The sequence below is a fragment of the Sciurus vulgaris genome (assembly GCF_902686455.1).
Source record: "Sciurus vulgaris genome assembly, chromosome: 2".
NCBI classification, from domain to species: Eukaryota; Metazoa; Chordata; class Mammalia; order Rodentia; family Sciuridae; genus Sciurus; species Sciurus vulgaris.
In genome coordinates, this window is record NC_136462.1 from 165,750,561 (window position 1) to 165,773,959 (window position 23,399).

General features: G+C 41.6%; 1 protein-coding gene across 1 annotated transcript in view; it reads right to left on the bottom strand.

The window, feature by feature from the left end:
* ISM1 (isthmin 1) overlaps positions 1-23,399 on the bottom strand; it is a 72,711-nt gene that overhangs the window by 24,476 nt on the left and 24,836 nt on the right. The window contains exon 2 of the mRNA XM_079128499.1: positions 4,436-4,675. Within this exon, the coding sequence (XP_078984625.1) occupies positions 4,436-4,675 (240 nt within the window). The remainder of the gene's footprint in view (positions 1-4,435; positions 4,676-23,399) is intronic.

The following is a 23,399-nucleotide window of genomic DNA, read 5'->3' on the forward strand; positions in this document are numbered from 1 at the left end:
GTGGTAAATAGTACTGCAGTAATGAATTGTGCAACAAGCCTAATAATGAGTTTATTATTGAGATTTTTGTTTTTGCTATCTGACCATCAGCTGAAGACCAAATACTCAGCCAAGGATACTAAAGTTCAAGTCTAACTTGTCCTGGGGGATTTACTTTATTTCCTGAAAAAATTTTTTTAAACAAAACCCAACTTCTTATATTGTTTTAAATTTAACATGGAGATGGAATTCATTTCAGAAGTTTGATGTCATTTTCTTCTCTATTTTATGCATTGTTGTTTTTTCTCCCCACTCACTTCCACAGCCTGAAGCTAGTCTTAGAATGGAGAATCTGATTTACTTGGGACAGAGGCTGCCTGACTGATGGGGCTTTAAAATTCTCCCCAGATGCTGATGTTGGGGCTTTTATAAGGATTGCCCACCCTAAAAATCAAGAGACCTGAGCACCACTGCCCTTTGCAAGGGCTCAGCAGTGCCACTTTGGAAAGGTGAAGGCTGTTTTCACAGGCGGGACAGAAGACCGGGTCCTAGAGTGTGGGAAACAATTCCAGAACTTGGATTGGTGATAGGGTTCAGAAAGATGGGTATCAAATTCCTGTTCCACTCCTTGGCTCCAGCTAGGGACAACTAGGTGGGGCAGGGGCAGGTTGCCAGTGGAGGGAGCAGATAAGGCCAGAGGCCCTGGCAGAGGAAGCCCACCCACTGGTGTGCCCCTCACCTGTCTTCACTCCACTATCCAGGGAGAGAAAATGCTTTGATGACAGCAGGGCTGTCTGCTTGGCTGAACTGGCCCTGTGTCAAACCAGTGGACTGCAACCAAAGAGCAGTGCTTGAAGAAAGGGGTAAGGACTGCCAACAGGGAAATCATCATCCTCCTTTAGAAAGCACCTCATGTTTTAAAGGACCACCAGGGAACTGGTTTACTCAAGTGCAATGGTGCATGGGGCTGCAGTCTCTTGTGTGTGCACACATACAAACTCTTACACGTAGACGTGGGACTGTGGCTGCAAGGGGTAGCAGCTGCTTCATTCTTTCTTTGTTCCAACATTAGATAGCACAGTTCAGTTTTACTTGGGCTGACAAGTCATCAGATCAATAAAACACTGGTCACCCGTAATTCCTGCATTGCCTGGAGAATGGTAGCAGATGCATGGGTTGTCTAAAGCAGAAATGGAATGACCCAAATGGCAGTATGCAAAAAAGTGGTACCAGCCAAGTCTTGGATTCTTTAATTGAATAGTATGTATGTTGGGACTTTAAATTCTGCCATAACTTTAAATGCATCCTGTGGATAACTCTGGTATTTGGAGCTGAGGTGAAACCTTTAATCTTGGGAATTATGGTGGTTTTTGATATTCAAACGGTAACTCCAGAAAAATATGGAGACCTCCTAAGAGCAGCCCTGTCCCTCTTCTCACCCTGTCCTCCAAAGCACCTCTCTTGGAAGTACCTAGAGGTAAACTTCTTCCTATCTTGGGGTCGGATAAGACAAAGTGAGAACAAAGCATCAATTGTGACTTTTCACCTTATAAGTCTACATAAGTAGGTGGCTTGAAGTCTCAGAATAGGAAGGCAAATGATTTCCATTCATAACCATACTTTTGTGACAGCTCATGGAGACGCTGTATTTTATTTTATTTATTTATTTGTTAGTTTTGCAGTGCTGGGTAGAGAGGCTAGGCAAGCCATTCTACCACTGAGTTACATCCCCAACCCAGAAGCTGCATTTTATAAAAATCCAAGAGGCTTTGCCAGAGAGAACTCCATGCTGTGAGCATCCATGGCCCAATGTGGCCTACTCATAATTTAGCCTACATTTATTCTCTCTTCCCATGCCTCACTCTTTTCATGCCCAGGGACTCCAGAGAGCTCCATCTTCCTTCAGGAAGCTGGGTGGAATTATTTCAAAGTGTTCCTTACTTCCCATTCAGTTAAATGACAGTTTATTACGATGAATGATGAATTGCAATCTTGGTTGCTTTCCTGAGCCCATGCACAAATCCAACAATAGCATTTCATTGCTGCCCACTTTCTTTTTTCCACTCATAGGGAGTATTTTATAAAGTGGGGTCTGGGGAGGGGATAGGCATTTCCAAATTGATGCATTTATCTAGGATAAAGAAAAAGGATACTGAGGAGTTCCGCCCCCAAACTCAGTCCATAGCTAGAGCACAGGCACCCAGCACTTTGGGGTGAGGGAAGAGTTGAAAAGCTTGCAGTCTTCCACTCCCTATGTGTCCAGGCATTTCCTGTAACTCTACATCAATAATTTTAAAAACTATTACTCTAATAGTTCAGTGTTCAGCATTCAGCCCCACAATGACATTTCTACCTCTAGGCAAAATGCTAACCATAGGAAGCATAAGATTGTTTTGGGTGTGGTCTAAGCATCCTTGGGGTGAGGACTGTCTGGTTCTGCAACCTAAAATCTATAAACAATGAAAAATTACCTCCTGTAGAGGAAGCCATGATAGGGAGAATAGTATGGAGATGCCAATGCCTTATTTATTTATTTTTTTTGGTGAATCTATACCTCCTCTGAATGATCCATTCTTCTTCTTTTGTTTTTTTTAAATTTAGGTTTAGATTTTAATCAGATTTTTTTTATTTTTACAGACTGCATTTTGATTCTCTGTACACAAATGGGGTAAACTTTTCATTTCTATGGTTGTACATGATGAGGATTCACACCATTCATGTAATCATACATGTGCACAGGGTAATGATGTCTGTCTTATTCCATCATCTTTCTTTACCAGTGAGCTATGTGGCTATTTCCCAGAGAAGAATCACTGGAGCAAAAGCTTCATTTTTCCAGTTTTTTAATACAAGATTCATCAAAAATATTAATCAGGGCAGGCAGTCCTTTTGAAGAAGTTGTCAAACAGTGGCCTCTACATTTTTCACTTGTCTAGCGTACAGAGCCTTGTGCTGCTGCTTCTCATCTATTGTCATCTGTCCACCTTAGAACACTATGCTTTTTCCTGCTTTGTCCCCATGATCCCTCTGGCATTTCTTAATGTGGTAGCTGGGATGTGGACACCTATGTCATTTCCTGGAAAGAACAGGCCTTGAATTTCTTAATTTTCCATAATCTAAAGCTATGTGTTATATCCAGCAGGGACTGGTTGATGTATTCTAATGAAGTCGTGCTCTCAGTGACATTCATGAGCTAACATGACACTGTTATGAGCAAAACAACTTTGGTCAAGGAAACTGATCTAAAACTGTATCATGCAAAGAATGTTGCGGGAGAGGGAGAGAGAGAACTTCATTAAGGATCAACTGCTCTGAGTTCAAGTGCATGAACTTTCAGTCATATACACTAACTGGAATTTGGTGCAGAGAAAAAGCTGTCCCTACACAAAAGAAAAGAATCAGGAAAAGAGCTTAAAATAATGAAAGCAGGCATATTAGGACAGAAAATAAGTAGGGGCTAGACTGCCTAGGGGGTGACTTCCTTCAGTCATCAGGAGGACCCCTTTGGGGAATAAATAGAGGTGGGGTACAAGTGACATTAAAAACATAGGAGTTTGTCCCTGAAACATGAATTGGTGGGATAAGTATTCTAGGGGGCCTGGATTTCAGCCTGATAACTACTATTTGACAGCTGTGTAACTGTGGGTAAACCAAATAGTCATTTCCTTAAAGTATTAGAAAAATGACATTTGCTTTTGTCTCCTTCTTGAGGGTGTTTGGAGGGTCAAATCAGATCACCATTTTCTTTGCAAAGTATACTAGACTATTTCTGTATAGATGAGTGTTATTATTTTCAACCCCATGCACCGTTTCCCTCCCTACCACTTCTCCCCTACTTCATCCAACTGCATTTTAGTGGAACATATTTATATTTCTCTTAGGAACTCCCATTCTATCCTTCCTTCCTCTTATCATTTTTTAAATCGGTCATTTGCACTTTAGGGCACTTGGAAGTTGTCCCCTCTTGAAGGAGTTCCTGGTGGTAGAAAGGTACCAAAGGAATTGCTTTCCTGAGTGCTACACCAAACTGTTTGTCCAGTCTGTTCATAAGCCACACTGGTCCTTTCCTACAGCTACCACTTTTTGTCAATTTTAGGATGTACTATTTTGTTTTGTCTTTTTGATACTTCATGCCTCAGAAATAAGAGTGTCTTATAGTCCTTGTTATGTCAAACTTCAATTGGCAAACTTTCTTTTTCTTTACTTTTCTTTTCTTTCTTTTTTTTTTTTTTTTTGGCAGGGGTTGGTTCATAAAATAATGGTACATCTCACAATGAAGGGTTTTCCACAGATGAAAGGCAACAGTGTTCTTAAGGAGATAACACTATCATAGGCAGGAGTGGTTAAGGGGTTAAGGAGAAAAGTGAGGTAAGGCAGCAGTTTCCACTGGAGTTAGCTCGGCAAACAAAAGATGGACTGTTTTATTTTCTTCCAACTTCCAGCTGCCAAGAATTACCTGGATATTTGGATTCTGCCCATTGATATCAGCTTTGGAAAGATCTGGAAAGTTTGGTAGATCAAGGAGAAAGGATCTGGGGCCATCTCTTTGCAGTGAAGGGTGCCCAGTCTCTTGTGGGAAGCGCTGTCTGGGAAAGGGTTGCAGTGCAGCCTGGTGCTCCAGAAGCTCCCCTGGCGCTTTTTTGGAGAGAGCAAAGTTGGTTTCTGATGTGGAGTCACTTTCCAGGTTGAGGTTATTCTGAAACAAAAAATAAGCAAACAAACAACTAATTAGGAGGCACATGGTTAAAAATACCACTCTTTTAACAGTCCATTAAATTAAGGAGCAAGGACAATTCCAGTGGCTGGAATTAAGCCAGAATAGTATTTCTAACTCATTTTACTATCCCATTTAGTTTATATTTAAAAAGCCAAATCATCAGGAAATTTCTCCCAGTCTGCTACTTGGGAATTTTCTGAGGGTTAATGGCTTATTGACTGCTAAGCACCAAAATACATCAAAACATCAAGGAGAATAAGCACTCCTTTAAAGCTGGAACCAAATTATAGTTTCCTTCTCACACCTTCAACTGATTAACTGCCCTGACCTTAGTTACAGTTCTAGTGTCCAGTGTGGTTTCTTTGTTGTGAGCCATGAAGCAAAAGATTTGACCAAACTGGATGAAAGACTTAAGCCAAATTATTATATCCATTCATCCATTTGTTCCTCCCTCCCTTTCTCCCTCCCTTCCTCTGACCATCTATCCATCTGTGTTCATCCTTCCAACCATCCATCCATCCATATCCATCCGTGTATCCATCTACCCATCTATCTATCCATCTGTCCAGTCAACCAATGCCAACTACATGCTAGGCAGAGGAGATACAGCAATGAACAAGATAGACATGGGACCTGTTCATTTAAAGTATACATCTAGTTGGGGGCCATAAACCATAAATACATAGATAAATAAGATCAGATCAGAGACTAGAGACGGCACAAATAAAAGAAAGACAAGAAGACAGAGAAAATATTAGCCAGGAGGCTGGGGGAAAAAAAACCTCTCTGAGAAGGGGAAAATTGAGACAAGATCTGAACAAGAGAAGGAATCACCCTGCCACAATCTGGGGTTGGGGGTTGAAATTTCAGTAAAGGAGACAGCAAATACAATAATCCTTGTCTGCCAGGAAGTCACTTGGCTAATTTGAAGAACAGAGGCCAATGGGGCTGGGGTACAGGAAAGTGGCTGAAGAAGCATCTGAAGACAAGGTTGGAGAGATGGGGAGAGCCAAAGAAAAGGGACAAAATGTATTCTGAAATGGGGTGGCTTTGTTCTGAAAAGGCCAGCTAGTGAAAAAAAAGGTTTTTCCCAGCTAGTGAAAAATGTCAGTATTTACTTGCCACTGGGGGACCATTTTTTCTAGTGACTGGAGCTCATAGAAGTTGCTGGACTCCTTTCCCAAACCAGCCCTTCTCCTCCTCCTCCTTCTCCCTGGACCTCTCTTTGGAGGCTTCTTCTATTCCTTCAGGGCTGGCATTTTCATGTTTGCTGGTGGAAGGAGATATGAAGATAGAATTTCACCAGGGTTTGGGTCAGTGGTTAATGTTCTTGTTATTCTTGGGCATGTTTTGGGGTTTGGGAGTTATATTCCAGCACACTGTCTCCACACGCACTCCCTGCCCCCCACTGCCCAGCCTGTGACCCAGCCAAAGGGTTACATCTGGTATCAAAACACTCATGACTCTGAGAACCCAAGGTCAACAACAACCCCAGAAAGAAACATTCACAGACCACCTTTGTGATTGTTTGAGGCCACAAGGAGGACTCGGACAGCTGGTCTGCTTCCTCTTTAAAACATGCAGTGGTGGAGGGGGAAGCTGGATGCTTTACACGTTTTTGCTTGCCCCTTTTCTTTTTGCTCAGGAGATGTGGCCAGAGGCAGTGTCTTTGTTCACCTTTCCAGCCACCTCGTCGTGGTTTTTCTCTCTTGGCGCATCCTTGTAGAGGGAGTTGCCCTGGCATTCTGAGGCATTGCTCAATGCAACAGAGACCAGATCTATTATTCTTTGATGGAGTCCAACACACAGAGAACAAGCAGGCAGGGGTTGGGGGGGGGTTAGGGGTAGGGGAGAGGTGGGGTCTGGGGTAAAGAGAGAGAGGGGGGGGGCATGCAAAACCTTTCCTCAATCACACTCCAGAGGGAAGATAACTAAATGCAATTAGTTTCTGAATTGTCTTACTTATATCCCTGGATACCCAACCTAAAACTTCCCTACTAGTGTTAGGGAGGACAGTTGGATTCTCCTGAAGAATTTCTGCGTGGGACTCAGGAATATGAGTCACAGGAAGGGCCCAGTATGTTTTTCAATTGTTTTAGGGATCCCTGCAAATCAAGCCCTAACTTCTTTGTACCAAGACACTCTCCATAGGGTTAAAAATGGTGCTCTTTCCTTTTCCCTTTAAGAAACTATTCTTTCTACATTGTAGAAGAGGTAGGAAATGTATCTTTGCTGTTGTTTCACATTTTGCTTAGATGTCTGAAGAGAAGGCAGGAGGATGCAAATTTGAGTCCAGGCTGGGCAACACAGGGAGACCCTGTCTCAAAAATAAAATAAAAAGGGCTGGGGATGAAGCTCAGTGGTAGATATCCTGGATGGCATGTGAAAGCCTCTGGGTTCAATCCCCAGTATAAAACTTACAACACCCAAGACAAAAACAACAAACAAAACCACACACACACACACACACACACACACACACACACACACACACAGTTTGACTGATTAGTTGATCTGGTTCTTAAAATTTTTCCTGATAGGAAATCTACCATCACACCAAACAGGCCCCTTAAACTCTCTATGACTCAATGACCCTTCATGTAAAGCAGAGCAGATAATGACAGTCCTCCTTCCCAGCAGGAGTTCAAGATAACTGGGTTAGGTTGGGTTGTGTCTACACAATAAAAGAGAAGTGTGGAGTTAGGGCCACTGGCTGGGCAAGTCAGGCCACAAGCGCCTCTGCCGGGAATAGTTAGAGGTCTGGGGCTCAAGTATGTTGTGGCCTGAGTTTTGCACACAATTGTGGCATTGCTCCATATGTCCCAATAACCGTGCCCCCAGACACCAGCTCAGAGTTTGTGAAGTATTTGGAAGATGGGAAATAATAAAGCAATGCTAATCATGATCTCTGAATATCTGAATTATTCTTGCACCTCTTCTAAAACAGTTCACTGGAGACTTGGCTCCCTGAAACACCATGCCTCAAAACCCTTTAGAAACTAAGAACTCTAGCATGGGGAAGGGGGTCTAAGAATGGCCCCTATAAATTGAAGCTCCATTTTATTCAATCAGTAATAAGATTTGGGAGTAATCTAGATTTTCAATCTGGGGTGATGAGACAAGATCTTCTCAAAATGCAGGAAAAAGTCTTTTTTCAGCTTTTCTTAAAGGAACATGTTGCACATCTTCCTTGCAGAGTTCCCCTCAGAGGTCTTGGTTGAGGACATCACTCCATCATTCTGGCTATCACCAAACTCACTCATTGAGGACCTGACTTAAAATTATTCTAGTAGTATAAAGATTTTCAGAAAGGGTGGATCTCAAAGCAAAGATTTAAATAGTTTGTGTTTTATTTAGACAAACACTCTTCTCTGAAGATTATAGCTCAGGAATGTCTGGGAATTTTTGAAAAGAGGCATCGCTATTCTTTCTGAGATGCCACAGGATTCATTTTGCCACTATTAAAGTGATATTAAGGGGCTGGCACAGTTTGGGAAAACATGTCTTTCTCTACAACATTGTCTTTCAGTTGCTCTTTAGTCTGTGAGTTAACATTGGCAGTGCTGTAGCACAGCACCACTAGCAATGTTCCCTCTTAGGATGTCAATTTTAGAACTGTGACTCCCAATGAAAAAGGAAACAGAACAACTTAAGTGATTACATGGTTTATGTACAAGCACTGTTCAGCTACTGAGGCAAGTGACCTTGGCTGGTCATATTATCTGGCTACTGCATGAGGCTTCCCAACTTTGTGCACAACTCCTACTCCTTCATTATGTTACAACTTATTCTCAACAAAAATAGCAATACTCATAAAAACTCCATGCTCTGGTAACCGAGTATTTTGCCTCGGGTAGCAGTATTGTGGCAGATCTTTCAATTGCCTGCCTGCTGTCCATTCCCCTCTTTTTAAAATTCACTGTTCAGAGGGGAACGTGGCTAGCTAAAGTTGAATTTCCCAGCATCCATTGCAGCTGGAGGTGACCAGGTGACACTTTTCTGCTCAAGGAAGGGTAAATGGAAGTGGCTGGCTCAAACTACTGAAAAGGAGGCAGATTCAGTTTTGCCTTCTGCCTTTCCTTCTTCCACCTTCTCCTGCCAGAAGGGAGGTCAGAGACCTTGAAGTGAAATGGGGCAGCTGGAAGATATGCAGATGAAAGCCATATTTAAACATGGCTGCTTACAAAGACAAATGGTGCTAGGTTTGCTGATAGCACCGTGGAACTCTGATATCCATCCTGGAGTGGTGACCTGGGTGTCTTTTACCATTGTCATTAACATTATTGCTAACATTGATTGTGCTGCAGCACCATGCCTAATGCTCCTGATTGTGATTCTAATTTCAGAGCTTTGATCATTAATAAGAAGTGAAACCCTTTATTCTATTCTGTTCGTTTATGCATTGGTTTTTATGCCAGTGCCAGGTTGTTTTGTTTACCACGGTGAATATACAATCATTAAAAAAATCAAATCCCATGCAGGGGTTGTAGCTCAGTGGTAGAACGCTTGCCTAGTACGTGTGAGGCCCTGGGTTCAATCTTCAGCACCACATAAAGATAAATAAATAAAGGTATAAAAAAATTAAATCCTGTTAATTGTACCAATATGGATGGAACCAGAGGACATCATGTTAAGTGAAATAAACCAAATACAGAAAAACAAACATATGTACATTTGTGGAAGTTAAAAAAAATCTATCTCAATGAAGAAGAGATTAGAACATTGATCACTAGAGACTAGGAAAGGGTAGGGAAAGAGGGACACAGAGAGTATTGAAATGTAGTTAGAGATGGGAAATTAATTGGTATTCATTGCACAGTAGGGTAACTACAGTCTACAAAATTTATGATATATCTCACAATAACTAGAAGCATTCAAAGACTTCTTAAAACATAGAAATAATAAATATTTGAAGAGATGGAAATGCTAATTACCCTGGTTTAATCATTACACATTGTATACATGTATTACCACACCATACCCCATAAAGATGCACATATATTATGTCAATCAAAATAATAATAAAAAATCTGAAATTCTTGTTTAGCTTAATTGACTATTTGTTGGATTTTCTGACTTGCAATTGAACACAATCCCCTACTGACAGGCATTTGTTGAAACATGAGGGTGAACTTCACAGTGGCATCCAGGTTACAGATGCTGTGCTCTGGGGCTAACTTTCCTAATATCCTATTCCAAATCTGCATCTATACCCTATGCATATATTTACAAAATCTTTCACTGTTCCAGTATTAACACATTACATCTCTCAAGTCTACTGCTGTCTGTGTAATGTAATATTTCCTTTGAACTGTCCTAAAGCACTATCAGTAAGTTTCAAGGGGTTATCCTCAATAAAAGAGAGCTTCTTGGGCAAATCATTGAGTTCAGAGCTGAGGCAGGAGAGGTACAGATGAGTCTGGGATACCTCACTGTGCCAGAGGGCAAAGAAGCTTTCAATGATTGACAGGGTTCTCTCAAAAGAACACAGGAACCAATTCAAATGGCTCTCTCATAGCTCAAAGATTAGATGATTTGGGGCATTTAAAAAAACTACTTGAATGATATATATTGAATCTGTAAAAATTCATGATTTTATGATGATTCTTAGAAAAGAGGAAAAAACAGAAAAGCTACTGACACTATTTGAAGTAGGTAGTATAATAAATTTCCTTCTTTGACTATTGGTATTAAAAAGAAAGGTTTTTCCCGAGGAAGTAATGAATGAGCTAAGTAAGTGTGAGCTGAGATCAAAAGGCAAGTCAATTAGGTGAAGAGAACCAAGGAGGTGGGTTAGGAAGACTGCAATCCTACAAAGGTCTCCTAAAACCTGAAAGAACCTGGTGAATAAAACCAAAGGGCTTCAGAACTGAGATGAGGTGGGCATTATGATCAGAGCCGCCCTGTGGTTTTGGTATAAAATAATTGAGAAAATAATATAAATGTCAGGTCTGACACCCAAAGGTCTCTGCCCACCAGCCTTTGGTCTGTGAGCTTCCTGTAATGCTGTGTTGTGGCTTTTCCACTACAATACCACTTCCCTGGTGGCATTCTACAGAACATTTGGAAGCTTGCTGAAACTGTATGGTGCGCAGGGATCTTTTCTTTCCTTGTGTTCTCATCACCTAGCCCTAAATACCCCTGGGAAAGCTCTGCTGAGATGAATTGAGACATGCAATTTCTACAATGATAAACCCAAATGCTTTTATAATTTGTCTTTTATGCTGAATACACCACTGGTCTAAGATATACAACCACTGCCTCCAACCACTGCATGGCCAGAGCTGCTCATTTTGGCTGCCCTTGAAACCAAGGTGGATTACCACAGCCACTTCAAGACACAGAGTGGTCAGAATGGCCAGAGTCTCTCGCCTGGTCATTTGGCACAGGCAGGTGAATACAAGAGACAAGGAATGAGGTTCTTTGAAAAATCAAGCTAGAGGATGAATTAGAAGGATTACCTGGAGGGGAAGATCAAGGTGTGGAAATGGGCCATGGATCCACTTTTGGGGAAAAAAAAAAAAAAAAAAAAAAAGTGCTAAGCATTGTTGTCTTGGTCTGCAAACGGCCACCTGTCTTATTCTGAAAAGACCAAATCAAAGGCTGTCATGTGAAAAACAGAGCTGATTTGACCTCTTCCAGAGTCTTCAGAAGAGGCACAAACTAGTAACAAATCGTGGCTGTCTAGGACAATTTTAGTGTGTTTTCTTTTTAAGACAGTGGTAACTATTCCCAGATTAACACAACCAGGAAAACTTCTTGGAGGCAGACTGGATGGCAAATTCCCGGAAGGCAAAGAACAGGCCATATCTGCAATCTCCGAATCCCACTCCCCCCCTCCTCAATTCCACAAGCTCAGGGGGCACCCGATAAGTACTAGTTGATGATAATGATGGCTATGGGCCTCGTTAGATTCTGTTTTAATTAGGCTCAGGCTACAGGCTTCATTACCCCTAATGTGGCTTTTATGTGGGATCCTAAAAGAAAAAAAAAATTCCAGGAATCTTCTATTGAAGATATTAAAGAAGATATTATTAGCAATGCATTTGGTCTCATAGACTTTGAACAACAAACAGCAGAGATTATAATTAATGTCACTACAGTCTCTCCCCTTAAAACATACTAACAATATAGCTAATTAGCAATATGTCCTCATTTGGAGCTGGACATCTGCATATTATTATCGACAACGCTTGTTTCCTTTTTCCAGATTAAAGGAAGCCATACTGCACCCGGCATATGGCTGTGCTCCTTCCACATTAAAACACTTGGTTTTCTTCTACCCACCGTAAACATACTGACGGTTTATCTGTGCTGGGCATCGATTTTGTCTGGAAAACTCCACACGTCTAAAAATAAATTCAAGAATGCCAGTGGTAAGGTTTCAAAGGGGAGAGCAAAAGTTTCCTCATTTGGAGAGATAAAAGAATAAAGGGCACACTGATTATCTTTGCACATGATTGAGGGCCATGCACTCCTAGGAAGAGAAAAGAAGGAGAATGAATAAAATGGGTTTCAGATCTTAACATGTTTTCTTGAGGGGCAGGCTTGTTCTTAGCTCGCAGGAGGATGAGATGGAGATCAACACCCTGGCAATGGCAGCAGGGAATGGCGGAGGTTTTTCTGTGAAGTATTTGGAAAGAGGTAACCAGGAGCCCTTAGGGAGAAAATGTGCATTGTGACTACATGGATGGTAAAGTTAGCCACCTTCTGCTCTTGTTCCACCTGTGAGTGATAGCAAGTACTCCCCCTCAGGCAGCAGGAACAGAGTAGATATCAGTGGTCCTATTTTACAACAAGCACAAAAATGTAGTGTCCTTTTTGGATCATGGTAGAGAGGAAATGGACAGACAGATGTTTTGATCTTCATTGGGGGGTTCCCGAAGACAAACCTGGGGCCTAGACAGAGATTCATCATGTTTCAAGAATGCTGGAGTATCGCAGTCCTAGTTGGGAACCATGGAGCCTTCTGTTGAAGGCCTGACTAATAGCTGGGGAATCTCTCGTTATGGTGGCAGAATGTATCATGATGATGTTTACTTTAGGGCATGGGAGTGACCTTGCTTATGATCTCAGGCAATGCCTTAGAAGTTCATTGCACTTGGGCAAGGGAGTTGGCTCTGTGGGGGTGGGGGACAATCCACCCCTGTGCTTCTTTCTTAATGAAGGCTCTTGGGACCTGCTGACAAATGGAAGTCAACACTTCACTGCTTCATCTTAAATACTTCTGTAAATTTCTTTGATCTTGAAATTGTGTGGATTACTGGTGATTTTTCAAGTTGGGCTTCCTCCATTGCTAGCAAAGAAAACAGAGGTTACTTTCCAAAATCCATTTCTTTTATGTCTTGTTTAGCTAAGGAATGAACTAAAATGAAGCTTGGATTATTCTCTCAAGTCTAAGATAACATGTAAGAAGTTGAGTACAAGGGTGTTGAGCCAATATGGCCAGAAAATATCTCCAATCCATCATTTGAAACATCCCTGCAAATATAAGGAGATGGAGAAACTGTATTTTTCAGAACCCTTTTCAGGAAGATAGGCTGGTCCAGAAGGAATGTTTTTGATAAACCCCTTGGGGTGTGAGGCCTGCCCACCCCAGTACCAAGTTAAGGGCAAGGTTTTGTCTGGGTATTTGAATTTGAGGCCAGAGCTCATCTGCCAAGTGCTATAACGGATAGGCCAAGGGTGGCCACCAGGGGGCTTCAGTCCCTGCTCTTTGGCTACATTAGTGCTCAGCATTCCCTGGAAGACAAACTCTGAGCAAATATTTAATGAGTATGGATTACTGTGAGTTTTCAAGTTGTGCTTTCTCCATTGCTGGCAAATAAAACAAAGTGGTGATTATTTGGAATCCATTTTCCAGGACCCAGTTTGAAGAAGCACCAAATCATCAGTATGGTTCATAAGGTCCAACTGTCTAAGTCCTCCCTTGAGCAGGAGAGGGTGTCCAGCAGGACAAGGAAAGCTAGAAGATGAATGTCCCATGCAGTGATTCTGTATCTCCCCATGTGGACTGAGGGAGATCCAAGGCCCAGGCCAAGGATGATGTTTTGTTAGTGGGGGAGAGACCCTAGAAGGCAAGTCATAAAGCATGGATGGCAGAGTTCAGAGGCTGAGATCTGGGGCGGGGGTAGCTTGGAAAGCCTTGCCTAGTTTTCATTCAGATTAAGGAGATGGATTCTTCTCAATAAAGTCAAGACTTCTGGTTGAAACCTTCTACAAAACTCTCTGTTCCAAGTACCTCTAAAATAGGTTTGAAAAGGAAACTGATCCTAACCTTGGAATCCTAGAAAAGGGCTCATGGTACTGTGAAGGGACCTGGATCAGGAGTTATGAGACCTGGGTTTGGGGCCCATCATTACCTTTATCTAGTTTTGGTAAGTTACTGCACCTTTGCACCTATGATAGAGTGGTTTGTAAAAATGTCCACAGTCTTCTTCTTTAAATATCTATGCCTTGGGTAGTTGCCTCCAACACAGTCTTTGAGCTTGGCCATGCTACTCACTGTGGCCAAAGGGACAACAATGAGGAGAGACTTGACAGGTGTTTGTGCACTGGGGCTTGCTTATCTTTGTTGCTTTTTGGAATCCTGTGAAGAAGCTTGAGCTAGCCTGTTGAATGGTGAGAGAAATGAAGAAAAGAAACCATCCATCCCAGACCAACCAGCTTACCAATGATCTTACCAGAGATCTTCCTGGACCATCTAGCTCCAACTGAGCCAGCCCAGACTGGAAGTTAGACACAGCCGAGCCAGAGTATCATGAGAAATCATAAATGTTTGTGTATAAATAAATCTACAGTGATTCGTTACACAGCAAAATCTTACTGATACAGAATCTTAGTTACTTTTCTATAAAATGGCCATGATGAAATAGGATGGGAAATGTAGAAAATCTCTCATCTATTCAGTTCTGAAATTCTTGGAATGGAATCCTCGAGACACTTGTTATAGAAAAATCAAGCCACAACAATATTTTTTTAAAAAATCTTATTTCGAATACTGAAAAAAAAAAAAAACAAAAAACCACTCAGGAGTGGGAAAACAAAAATCTGATGGTTCTAAAGCATAAAGTGCAGATATACTATCTTCAATGAATAGAACACCTTCCCCTTTCTCCTATCATACCTGCTATGCTAACTCAAAACTGGGTTAAATGTCTTGGAAAATTCCAACCCCCTGCCTGTTACTTCCTTAATTTACGTGTGATTCTGTGTTAACAGCTCCATTGCCAGTTTTTCAAAGATTTAGAGCTGATACTTAACAGTTCTCCCTTGCACTTTCATGATGCACCTGTACAGCTCTGTGGACTGCCAGAAACTAGTAATGCTCATTTATTGGGGAACCCCTACTGACACTATAAACAATTATTGAGCTATCACAGATCAAATACGGCCTTAGGTAAAGAGAAAGTTATAAGCCACCAGGACTGAGTCTCTTTCCCACCTGCCTGTCCAGATTGTTCTTATTTGCACTGCTGTTCTGTTCCCCCTCCAGGGAAACAGTTTGACCTTTTTTAGAGAATTTGCAGCCAATGTAATTGTGGGCCCTTGTCGTAGCATGGCTAACCTTTCTCTGGTTGGGATGTTTGTTCTATTCATGGATTCATTCATCAAATACTTCTTGGATATCTGTTATGTACAGATACCAGGGTCAGATAATTCCAATAACACGAGGCTTGCTAAGCCAAATTATACACATCTTGGAAATAAGGCAAAAGGATGACTACGAACTTATCAGTTCATACCAGATGCAGGGACAGGCCTGCCCAAGATCAATTAATTCTCTAGGCGAATGCATCATTATTTGCTTTGTTATTTACTATAAATTAGGACGAATCTTAAAAGTGAAATGCTGGCTTGTAGAAATGCAAATGTTTTTGGCCTGATAGAAACAATAACTCAAAGCTTACTGTTTTATGGCCCTATGGGATATTAACCAGTTTTGTTTATGTCTAAAAATTTATTTCATCAAGATTTTTCCCAACTAACTTTATAAATAAATGTTCCTCAAATGTTTTGAACTGGCATTAGTGTCTTCTTAGTTTCATCATAAATTAGATAAATCTTTGACATGTGTTTATTCTATATTGGTATGAGACTCATATTTTTGAGATTATGAAAACTGTATTTGGATAAATTTTTGTCTTCAAGAAGTTCAGATTCCAGAGGGGAAGATAAGGAATGCTTAAACACATATAAAATGCAAGGTAGAAAGTGGGACATTCTTGAAGGGTGGAAGTTTTCAATATGAGGAAGTAAAATTATGCAGACTCCTAGAAGGGACCCTGAAACTCACTGTCTATTGGCTCTTTTACATCTCCATCTTGTGCCTTTGCATCTTCTTTAAAGATTCCTTTCTGAATTCTGGTCTAAGACACTAACAAGCTGAAATAAGACTGGCAGATCATGCCTTGTGAGCAGGACTTTCCTTGGGTTCTCCTCTCATGAGAAGACCCCAGGGAGGGCAAAGGGCCAACCCCCAGGGGTACTCAACATACTTTCAACCTTCCTACCCCTATGCAATTTCCTACTCCCATCCTAGAGAAACAAAGCATCTCCCAGTTTTGTTTTGTTTTTTTGTTTTTCCTCACCAAGTCCAGTTCTTAAATTACCTGAAGTTCAAGAGGAGCTTTCCAGAGGCTGTCTTTTAGTAGGTGGTCATAGGGGGTGGAGTTTGAAACAGAGACCATGTTTACATGTTTACTATTCTCCCCAGGATAAGCCTTTCCATATTAGGATGTGTCCCCGTGAGGCTGAGGAGGAAATGGATGGTACTTTCAAACTTGGCAACTGAGGAAAGTTTAATAAAGGAACAATTTACACCTTTTGGGGGAAAAGTGACTGGAAATTACCAAGGAAGCTCTAGTATCTAGGGTCAGTGAGACAAGGGAGACCTTATATTCCCAGACCTGAAGCTGCAAGGAAAGGGAAAGGTCACTGTAACCCAAAGAAAAGCAAGAGTTGTATGTGTGTGAAGGGGTGGGAAGGGGATAGAGGGAACTTACCAGATCCTGCAACCTTCCTCTCCTCTTCCTCTCATCCCCTGCCATGTATAACAATGACTAAACACAATCAGAAGCCAGAAAGCAAGGGACATTGTTGATGTAATGTATGCAGACTGGGTATGATTAGAATGAATAAGGGTGAAAAAATGGACCTAAAGAGATAAACTAGATTTTTGGGAAAATGGACACGTTTGGAATAAATAATAGCTATCATGCATGGCAGGCACTGTGCGATAAGTCCAATCTTCATAACATCCATTTGACATAGACATGAGAAGTCCTAACCAACCCACAGAAGTAATTGATGTTGAGAGGCTCCTCCTTGGTAAAGAGATTCCAAAGCCCTTGTTCATTTCACCTCCCTGGAGGTGTTATCTATAAGTCTGAAGCCACCTTGAATGTCCCATCTTCCCCCAAATGTAGCTTTACATGTATGATCTGTGTTCCCCTCTGCATGAAAGTTACCTGTGCACAGAATTTACATAACTACCCAAACCACCAAAGAAAATAGAAGAAGAATTGCCCACCTTGTCTAAACACTTTTCTGCATCATTCCAACCAACTGCCTCCCAAAATTCCTTTATTATCATCTCCACTGTACAAATGAGAAAACTGAACTTTGGAATCTTACCAAAGTTGTCCCTTCACAGGACCTTATATCATGTGAAGTTTGGCTGACTCCACTCCAGGGAGCTGAAGGCAGAACCCTGGTCCAGCAAAGACCCCAGAAGGCAGCCTGTTTTGATGGAAATTATGGGGAGAAAGAATCCCCCTTCCAATGGCCCCAGAGAAAAAATGGTGGTAAGAATGAGAAAGGGCTAGATCACTGATTGGCCCAGCTTCAGGATACTGGAGATGCTCAGTGCCATAGTCATTTTAGTTTTAAAGCCATTTTCACCTCCATGATCCCCCATTAAAATGCAACTAGTCTGGAGTATAATCATATCAGAACTGCTTGGCAGGAGCAGGGAAAATTGGATTTTGAGAGTCAAGTCCCCATTTTGTACAGAGTATACCCAGAAGATTATTGGGGAGGAAGGAGGTGGCACAGAACACAGGATTAGTAACTCCAAGCCTGGGGCTCTAGCCCTCACTGCTTCAGTGGAACTGCCTGGTTGCCTTCTGTGGTTTTCCAGGACTGAATTACAAGTAATCTTTCCTTCTTATAATGGAAATCTAACCCTCTGCCCCCAAATCTGAACTCCTTTAAATATCCTTTGAATGAACTGATGGGATGGGATGGGATGGGATGGGATGGGATGGCTATTCTTGAACCAGGAGAAGATAAGGAATGAGGAACAGGCTGTTAGAAGCAGTTAAAGCATTGTTCTTCCAAGGATCATTTTAGTAAAAGAAAATGGCATATGAGAAATGAAGGGCTCCCAGATAGTTGGTGCACTTTTTCCTGGTAAAATGTAGTCAGGTAAATAGCGAATGAATTCCAAGGCATACAGTCCAGCTTGGAGAGATGCTCTGAGCAATCACCCACTACTTGGGGATCTCTGTTTGATAAGAACACCAGGAGGGGTAGGGGAGAACTCCTCCCTCTGCTGAGTTTCTGGGTATAGTGACATTTGAGAACAACATGCAAAGTGAAAAGATAAAAATGTTGGAAGTTGGAGGGAGAACCTAAGGCCTGGACTCACTTCCTGCTTTTCCCTGGTGTTAAAACATTGTAGCCTTCTCAGACTTTTTTAGCTACAAGTGCCGCAAACATGGCCTCCAACTGATTTCTCCCTCACCATGCATCTAATTCCAAACAGGTGAGATAGGTTCATGGGGAAGGGTAAGATTGAGTCTACATTGGCTATTGGATAGGATAAATTTTCTTGCTCAGAAGGAACAGATTAGGAAGAACTGAGGGGGTGTAGGGGCCTTGAGAAGGTCTAAGAAAGAGGATAAACCATTAATCAGGGAATGAGTGAAGTGGGAAGAAAGCAGATGGGAACTGAGAAGAGAGTTGGGAGAAAGGGTTTCCTTCGGATGGCCCAAGTACCAAATGACTATCAACCATGGTTTGGAGGTGGCTTCTCTTTAAACCTGAGAGTTTCCTGGTGCTCCTCCCTACAAACCTCCCTAAAACAAATCTATCTGTAAGGATAAATCTCAGACTATCCAACATCTGAATGTAGATGTTGAAGAGATTGACGCAATAATTCAAGTATGGAGTTGTTTCCAGCATGTGTATAGTAGTCACCAACAAAGCCAATATTCTTACTCCAAAGGGGGAAAAATACCCTGAGCAACTTTCGTTCTCCAACTTCTCTATATACTTGTGCCTTATTTTCCAGGGAGATCTTCCTGGAGATAGAGGCCTGATGGTTTTGTCCACACCTGTGAGTCTGAAGGCTCCACAGACTGAATCTAATTCTGCCAAGAATTCAACCCCAGAAAATGCACTTGTCAAATCAATTGCACAGGCCTAGTTAGAAAGCTCATGGAGCAAATGGAACTTCACTTTCCTCCAGCAAACTTCCATACTACCCTGTGAAAGTGCTTGAACTCTCCCACTTACTCCTCCAATCTGTAGATATAATGACTGGCTTTATAAGATAGAGCCAAACTCATTTTTTACCAAAGTCCTGGGTATTCAGTTACTGAGAGCCTGACTCCCAGCTCCAAATGCTTACCCTCCCTAGTGGTCTACAGAAAAGTCACACGGTCAGCAAAAAGTTCTCCAACATGGTGTGTTATGCACACTTATGAATGGCTTCTTTCAAAATCCTGGCTTTTGAAAGCAGACTTGAGAAGGTCAGAAGATAGAGTTTGTTACAAGTGAATTTACTTGCTTTCTGACCAAAGGAAATATGTTCCTAGCCTTTCAAAAGAGAAAGAATGCCTTATGATCCCTAACTCCCACATCCCCCGCCACTCTCCTCACTCCCTGTCCCTCACTTTCTCTCATGCCAGGTCATGATCTCAGGCCTTGAGCTTGACTAATAGAGGATCCCATTCCCCAGAATTCCACACTCCCCCTCCTGAGTGGAATTTCTCCCATTCCAATTCTAGAACAAAGATTCCACGACACATGTTTGATCTCTTCACGCTCCATTTTCATTAGTCCTTCACACTCTCCATCACTTGGAAAAATACAAACAGCACGGTTCAGTTTCAAGGTTAAGAACTGACAGTCTCCATAAACATTTTTACAATAAAGGCTGACTTATCCACTGCCAGAATTTGGTGTCTGTAGAAGGGGCGTGAGATAGGATGGAAGCAGTGAGTGGGAAATGGAAACCTTCCCTGTCAGAACAAGGGAACAAGTGCTGCCCATTGAACTGCTGGCTAAAAGATGCCTCCAGGGATTCACTGGTGAAGAACCACTGGGTTGATCTACTGACCAATAATTAAAAGTCTTATACAGAGGGTTAAGAAAACCTCAGGAACAGAGGAGCTCAAGTATAAGGCCTGACTTAAGGAAAATGCAAAGCAATCTACAGGCACAAATGATGAAGCTGCTGGGTCATGAATATGAAAAATGGTTCAGAAAGAGATTGTTAAATCATTCTTAGGATATTTTAAGGAGAGAGAAGCTGGGGGTAAAATAGAAGGGGGCAAGGAAAATCTGAAACTTAAGTCACGCTTCACCCTAAACCACCTGAAATGTTTAAGAGCTGAAATCACCTAATTATCTGGAATTCATTTTGATGGTGTGTGGGTAGATGAGCTGCAGGACTTTTCTTCATGTATCCATTTAACATATAATTACTGAGAGTCAATTATTCTATTGCAAGGTCTGGAAATTCAAAGGATAGAGACAATCCCTACCCTCATGGAGCTTAGAGGCTGTAGCAGGAATACACCCGAATTTTGCTGATAGTTGGCTTCTGCCCCAAACCATTTAAATCAGGGGTGACTGGGGTAGGATGCAGATATCAGAACTTTTAAAAGATCTCCAGAGGATTCCAAAGTGCTGCAAGGTTTGGAAACTGCATAGGGTTCTTAACAGTGTTGCCACGACATGCCCATCTATGAGCACCAAAGCCTGGCCCACTACTCACTGCCATTGTCTGCTGTCCTGTTCTGCTTTCCAAAACTCCACATGCCAACAAGGACCTCATTCTAATGTCCTCAGTATCAGTGTGAATTTCTCTGAAAGCTTAATCTACTCTGGGCCCTATTGAGGAATTTTCCTAACTGAAAGTACCTAGACACATCCTGGAAAGTTGGTAGGGGAACGTTTTTTTTATTTCAAACCCAAATCTGGACATGGTACCCAGCCCCTCATCTGATAATGATATAAAATATTTGAAACCCAGGCCATCCCAGAAACCGTAAGCCTTCTAGCTACGGTATCTACAGGGTCATTTCATAGCATGAATCCTGGGAACAGTCTCCCAGCAGGTTAAATCACCAGATTTCTTTGTTAAGGTAGAAAAAGAGAACGTAGTTAATAGCCCTTCTTCTCTGTTCTCTCTGAGTTTTTATATCAACTCCACTTCAAGGAATCAATGGAAATCCATTGTAGACTTTCTTGGGCCTACTCCTGGATTTCCATCCATTTAGAAAGGACACATTATATTAAGCCTTTTTCTGAAAGGCCCCAGGAATTTTAAAAAATGGGAATCAAGGAAAAGAGAAAGAAGAAAGGAGTCGCTTTGAAGTTGCAATGAACATGCCAACAAAAGACAAAAAAAAAAAAAAAAAAAAAAAAAAAAAAAAAAAAAAGAAGCCAATGGACCCTGAGAAAAACATTTCAGGAGAAGTACTTCCCTTTGCTTCCCATTGTGTGTTCCTCAGGGTGAAGAGGTCCCCACTCAAACCACCAGAGCCTGCCAGTTGGCCAACCCAACGGCATTCCACTGCAGAGATTAAAACCAACTTTATGATTGTGGTGCAAATAATAAAGAACCTGGCAGGGTTTCCTTCCAAAATGAAAGCTCATTTATTTTCCGAGGTGTATAATTTGGTTGTAAATGTTTCCTTTGGGCCAAAACATCCCCTATTGGGTTTTTGCCTGGAACACATCACTACTTTGCTGGAGAAGAATGGACTCCGTGTGGTCCCGCTGTGCCTGTCTAACCCGAGCATGGAGGGGTTTCAGTTGGCCTGCCTTTGCTTTGTATCTGGCGGCAGCAGACCGCTGGGCAGAGGCAGGAGGTGCTGTGCCTGGACTAGCTGTACCAGCCCCCAAGCCCTGGACCATCTGTGAAATGGGCAGGCTTATGGCAGGCCTCACTGCCACCTGTTTTTGGCATCTCTCAGCAGTGGAGAGAGTAGACGATCATTAGAAACCATGCTCCCAGGGATACATGGCTTTTCTTCCTATTCCTATTTTCTTCCTATTATGTCGTTATTTTGTTTACCTTTTCAAAAATCATCCTTTAAAAAAAATCCATCCAACAACTACTAGTACTTGGATAGAAACAAGCCAGATTCTTTTCAGGGCTCCTGAGCTGACTGCAGGTACTTGAAGCTGGAATTTGTCCCATGATGTTTAGTCAATTTCACCCAAATATAAACATCTTTTTCTCCTATACAAGAAGCTTAAGAAATAATAGCCCTTTCTACTACTTTTCGTTTCTCAATTCTTTTATGTCATATACTTTTACTTTGTCTTCCATTTGCATCCTCAGGTTAATTCAAAGTCAGTGCTAGGTTTTGCAGGTAAAATACATCTGTTCCACTGTTATTCCCACCGCTAAGTAAGTCATGCTAAGCAAACATTTAGTGGAATCAAGGGAATGGCTTCACAAGTTATCATGCACCATCCCCATAGTATATTTCAGGTTATTGCTCTTAACACTGGAGTTGGGGTGAAGGGGAGGAAAAGAAGCAGATGGAAAGGAGAAAACAAAATTAGCACAGTTCAGCCAGGGCACGTGAGAAGAAAATTGGTAGAAATTAGTGTTATGGGGCCTGGCTCAACAGGTGAAGCTCAATGATCTTAATTATTCTGAAGTCACCTGCTGAGAAATGAAGAGGTATACTTTAGCTAAACTCAAGGAAGGACCTCTCAAGATTGCCCTGAAGCAGTATGTTAAACAATGTGTCTTTAACAAAAAATCTTCCTATAGCATGTAGATATCTCATGGCTAAGATGAATAACTGAGCATACTGTTAAAATTATGTCAAACTTTCTATCTGACCATGGTTCCCTGGACATTTTGCACACTACTTACACAGTTCATGCTTAGCTTTTCAAAAAAAATTTTTTTGGATAATCACCTACTGATGCACGTCAGACCCCTAATTCAAGTAGAACAATTTGAAATGTCCTTAAAAGAGAACAAGTGAAGAAATGCTAGAGAAAAAAAAAAAAAAAGACTTCTATGATTCATGCACAAACACATTGAAATGAAATGGGCAGCCACGGCTTCGGTCACCAAGTAACTTGCTGATTGTAACTAATTCCTTTGGCATTTCTGGCTGCCGCCATCACCCACATAGATCACCTGGATCTTAGAAAACCAGGTTCACACAGCACTTGGAAACCACAACACTGACACAGGATGAACAGATCATAAAGAAAAGGCTGACTTTCCTGTGTATCAGACTCACAAAAGCAAGAAGTTAGGGATCACATTTGCACAGTGGCTAGAGGACTTTATCCAAGGACACACACATCCTATTGAGATAAAAGAGAAACCAAGATCTGATTTCTCTTTGAAAACCATAATTTCCTACTTCAGTACTTTATGTCAATACATCTGCACCTGTGGGACTATAGGTCACTTCCTATTGTCATCAAGTTTCAT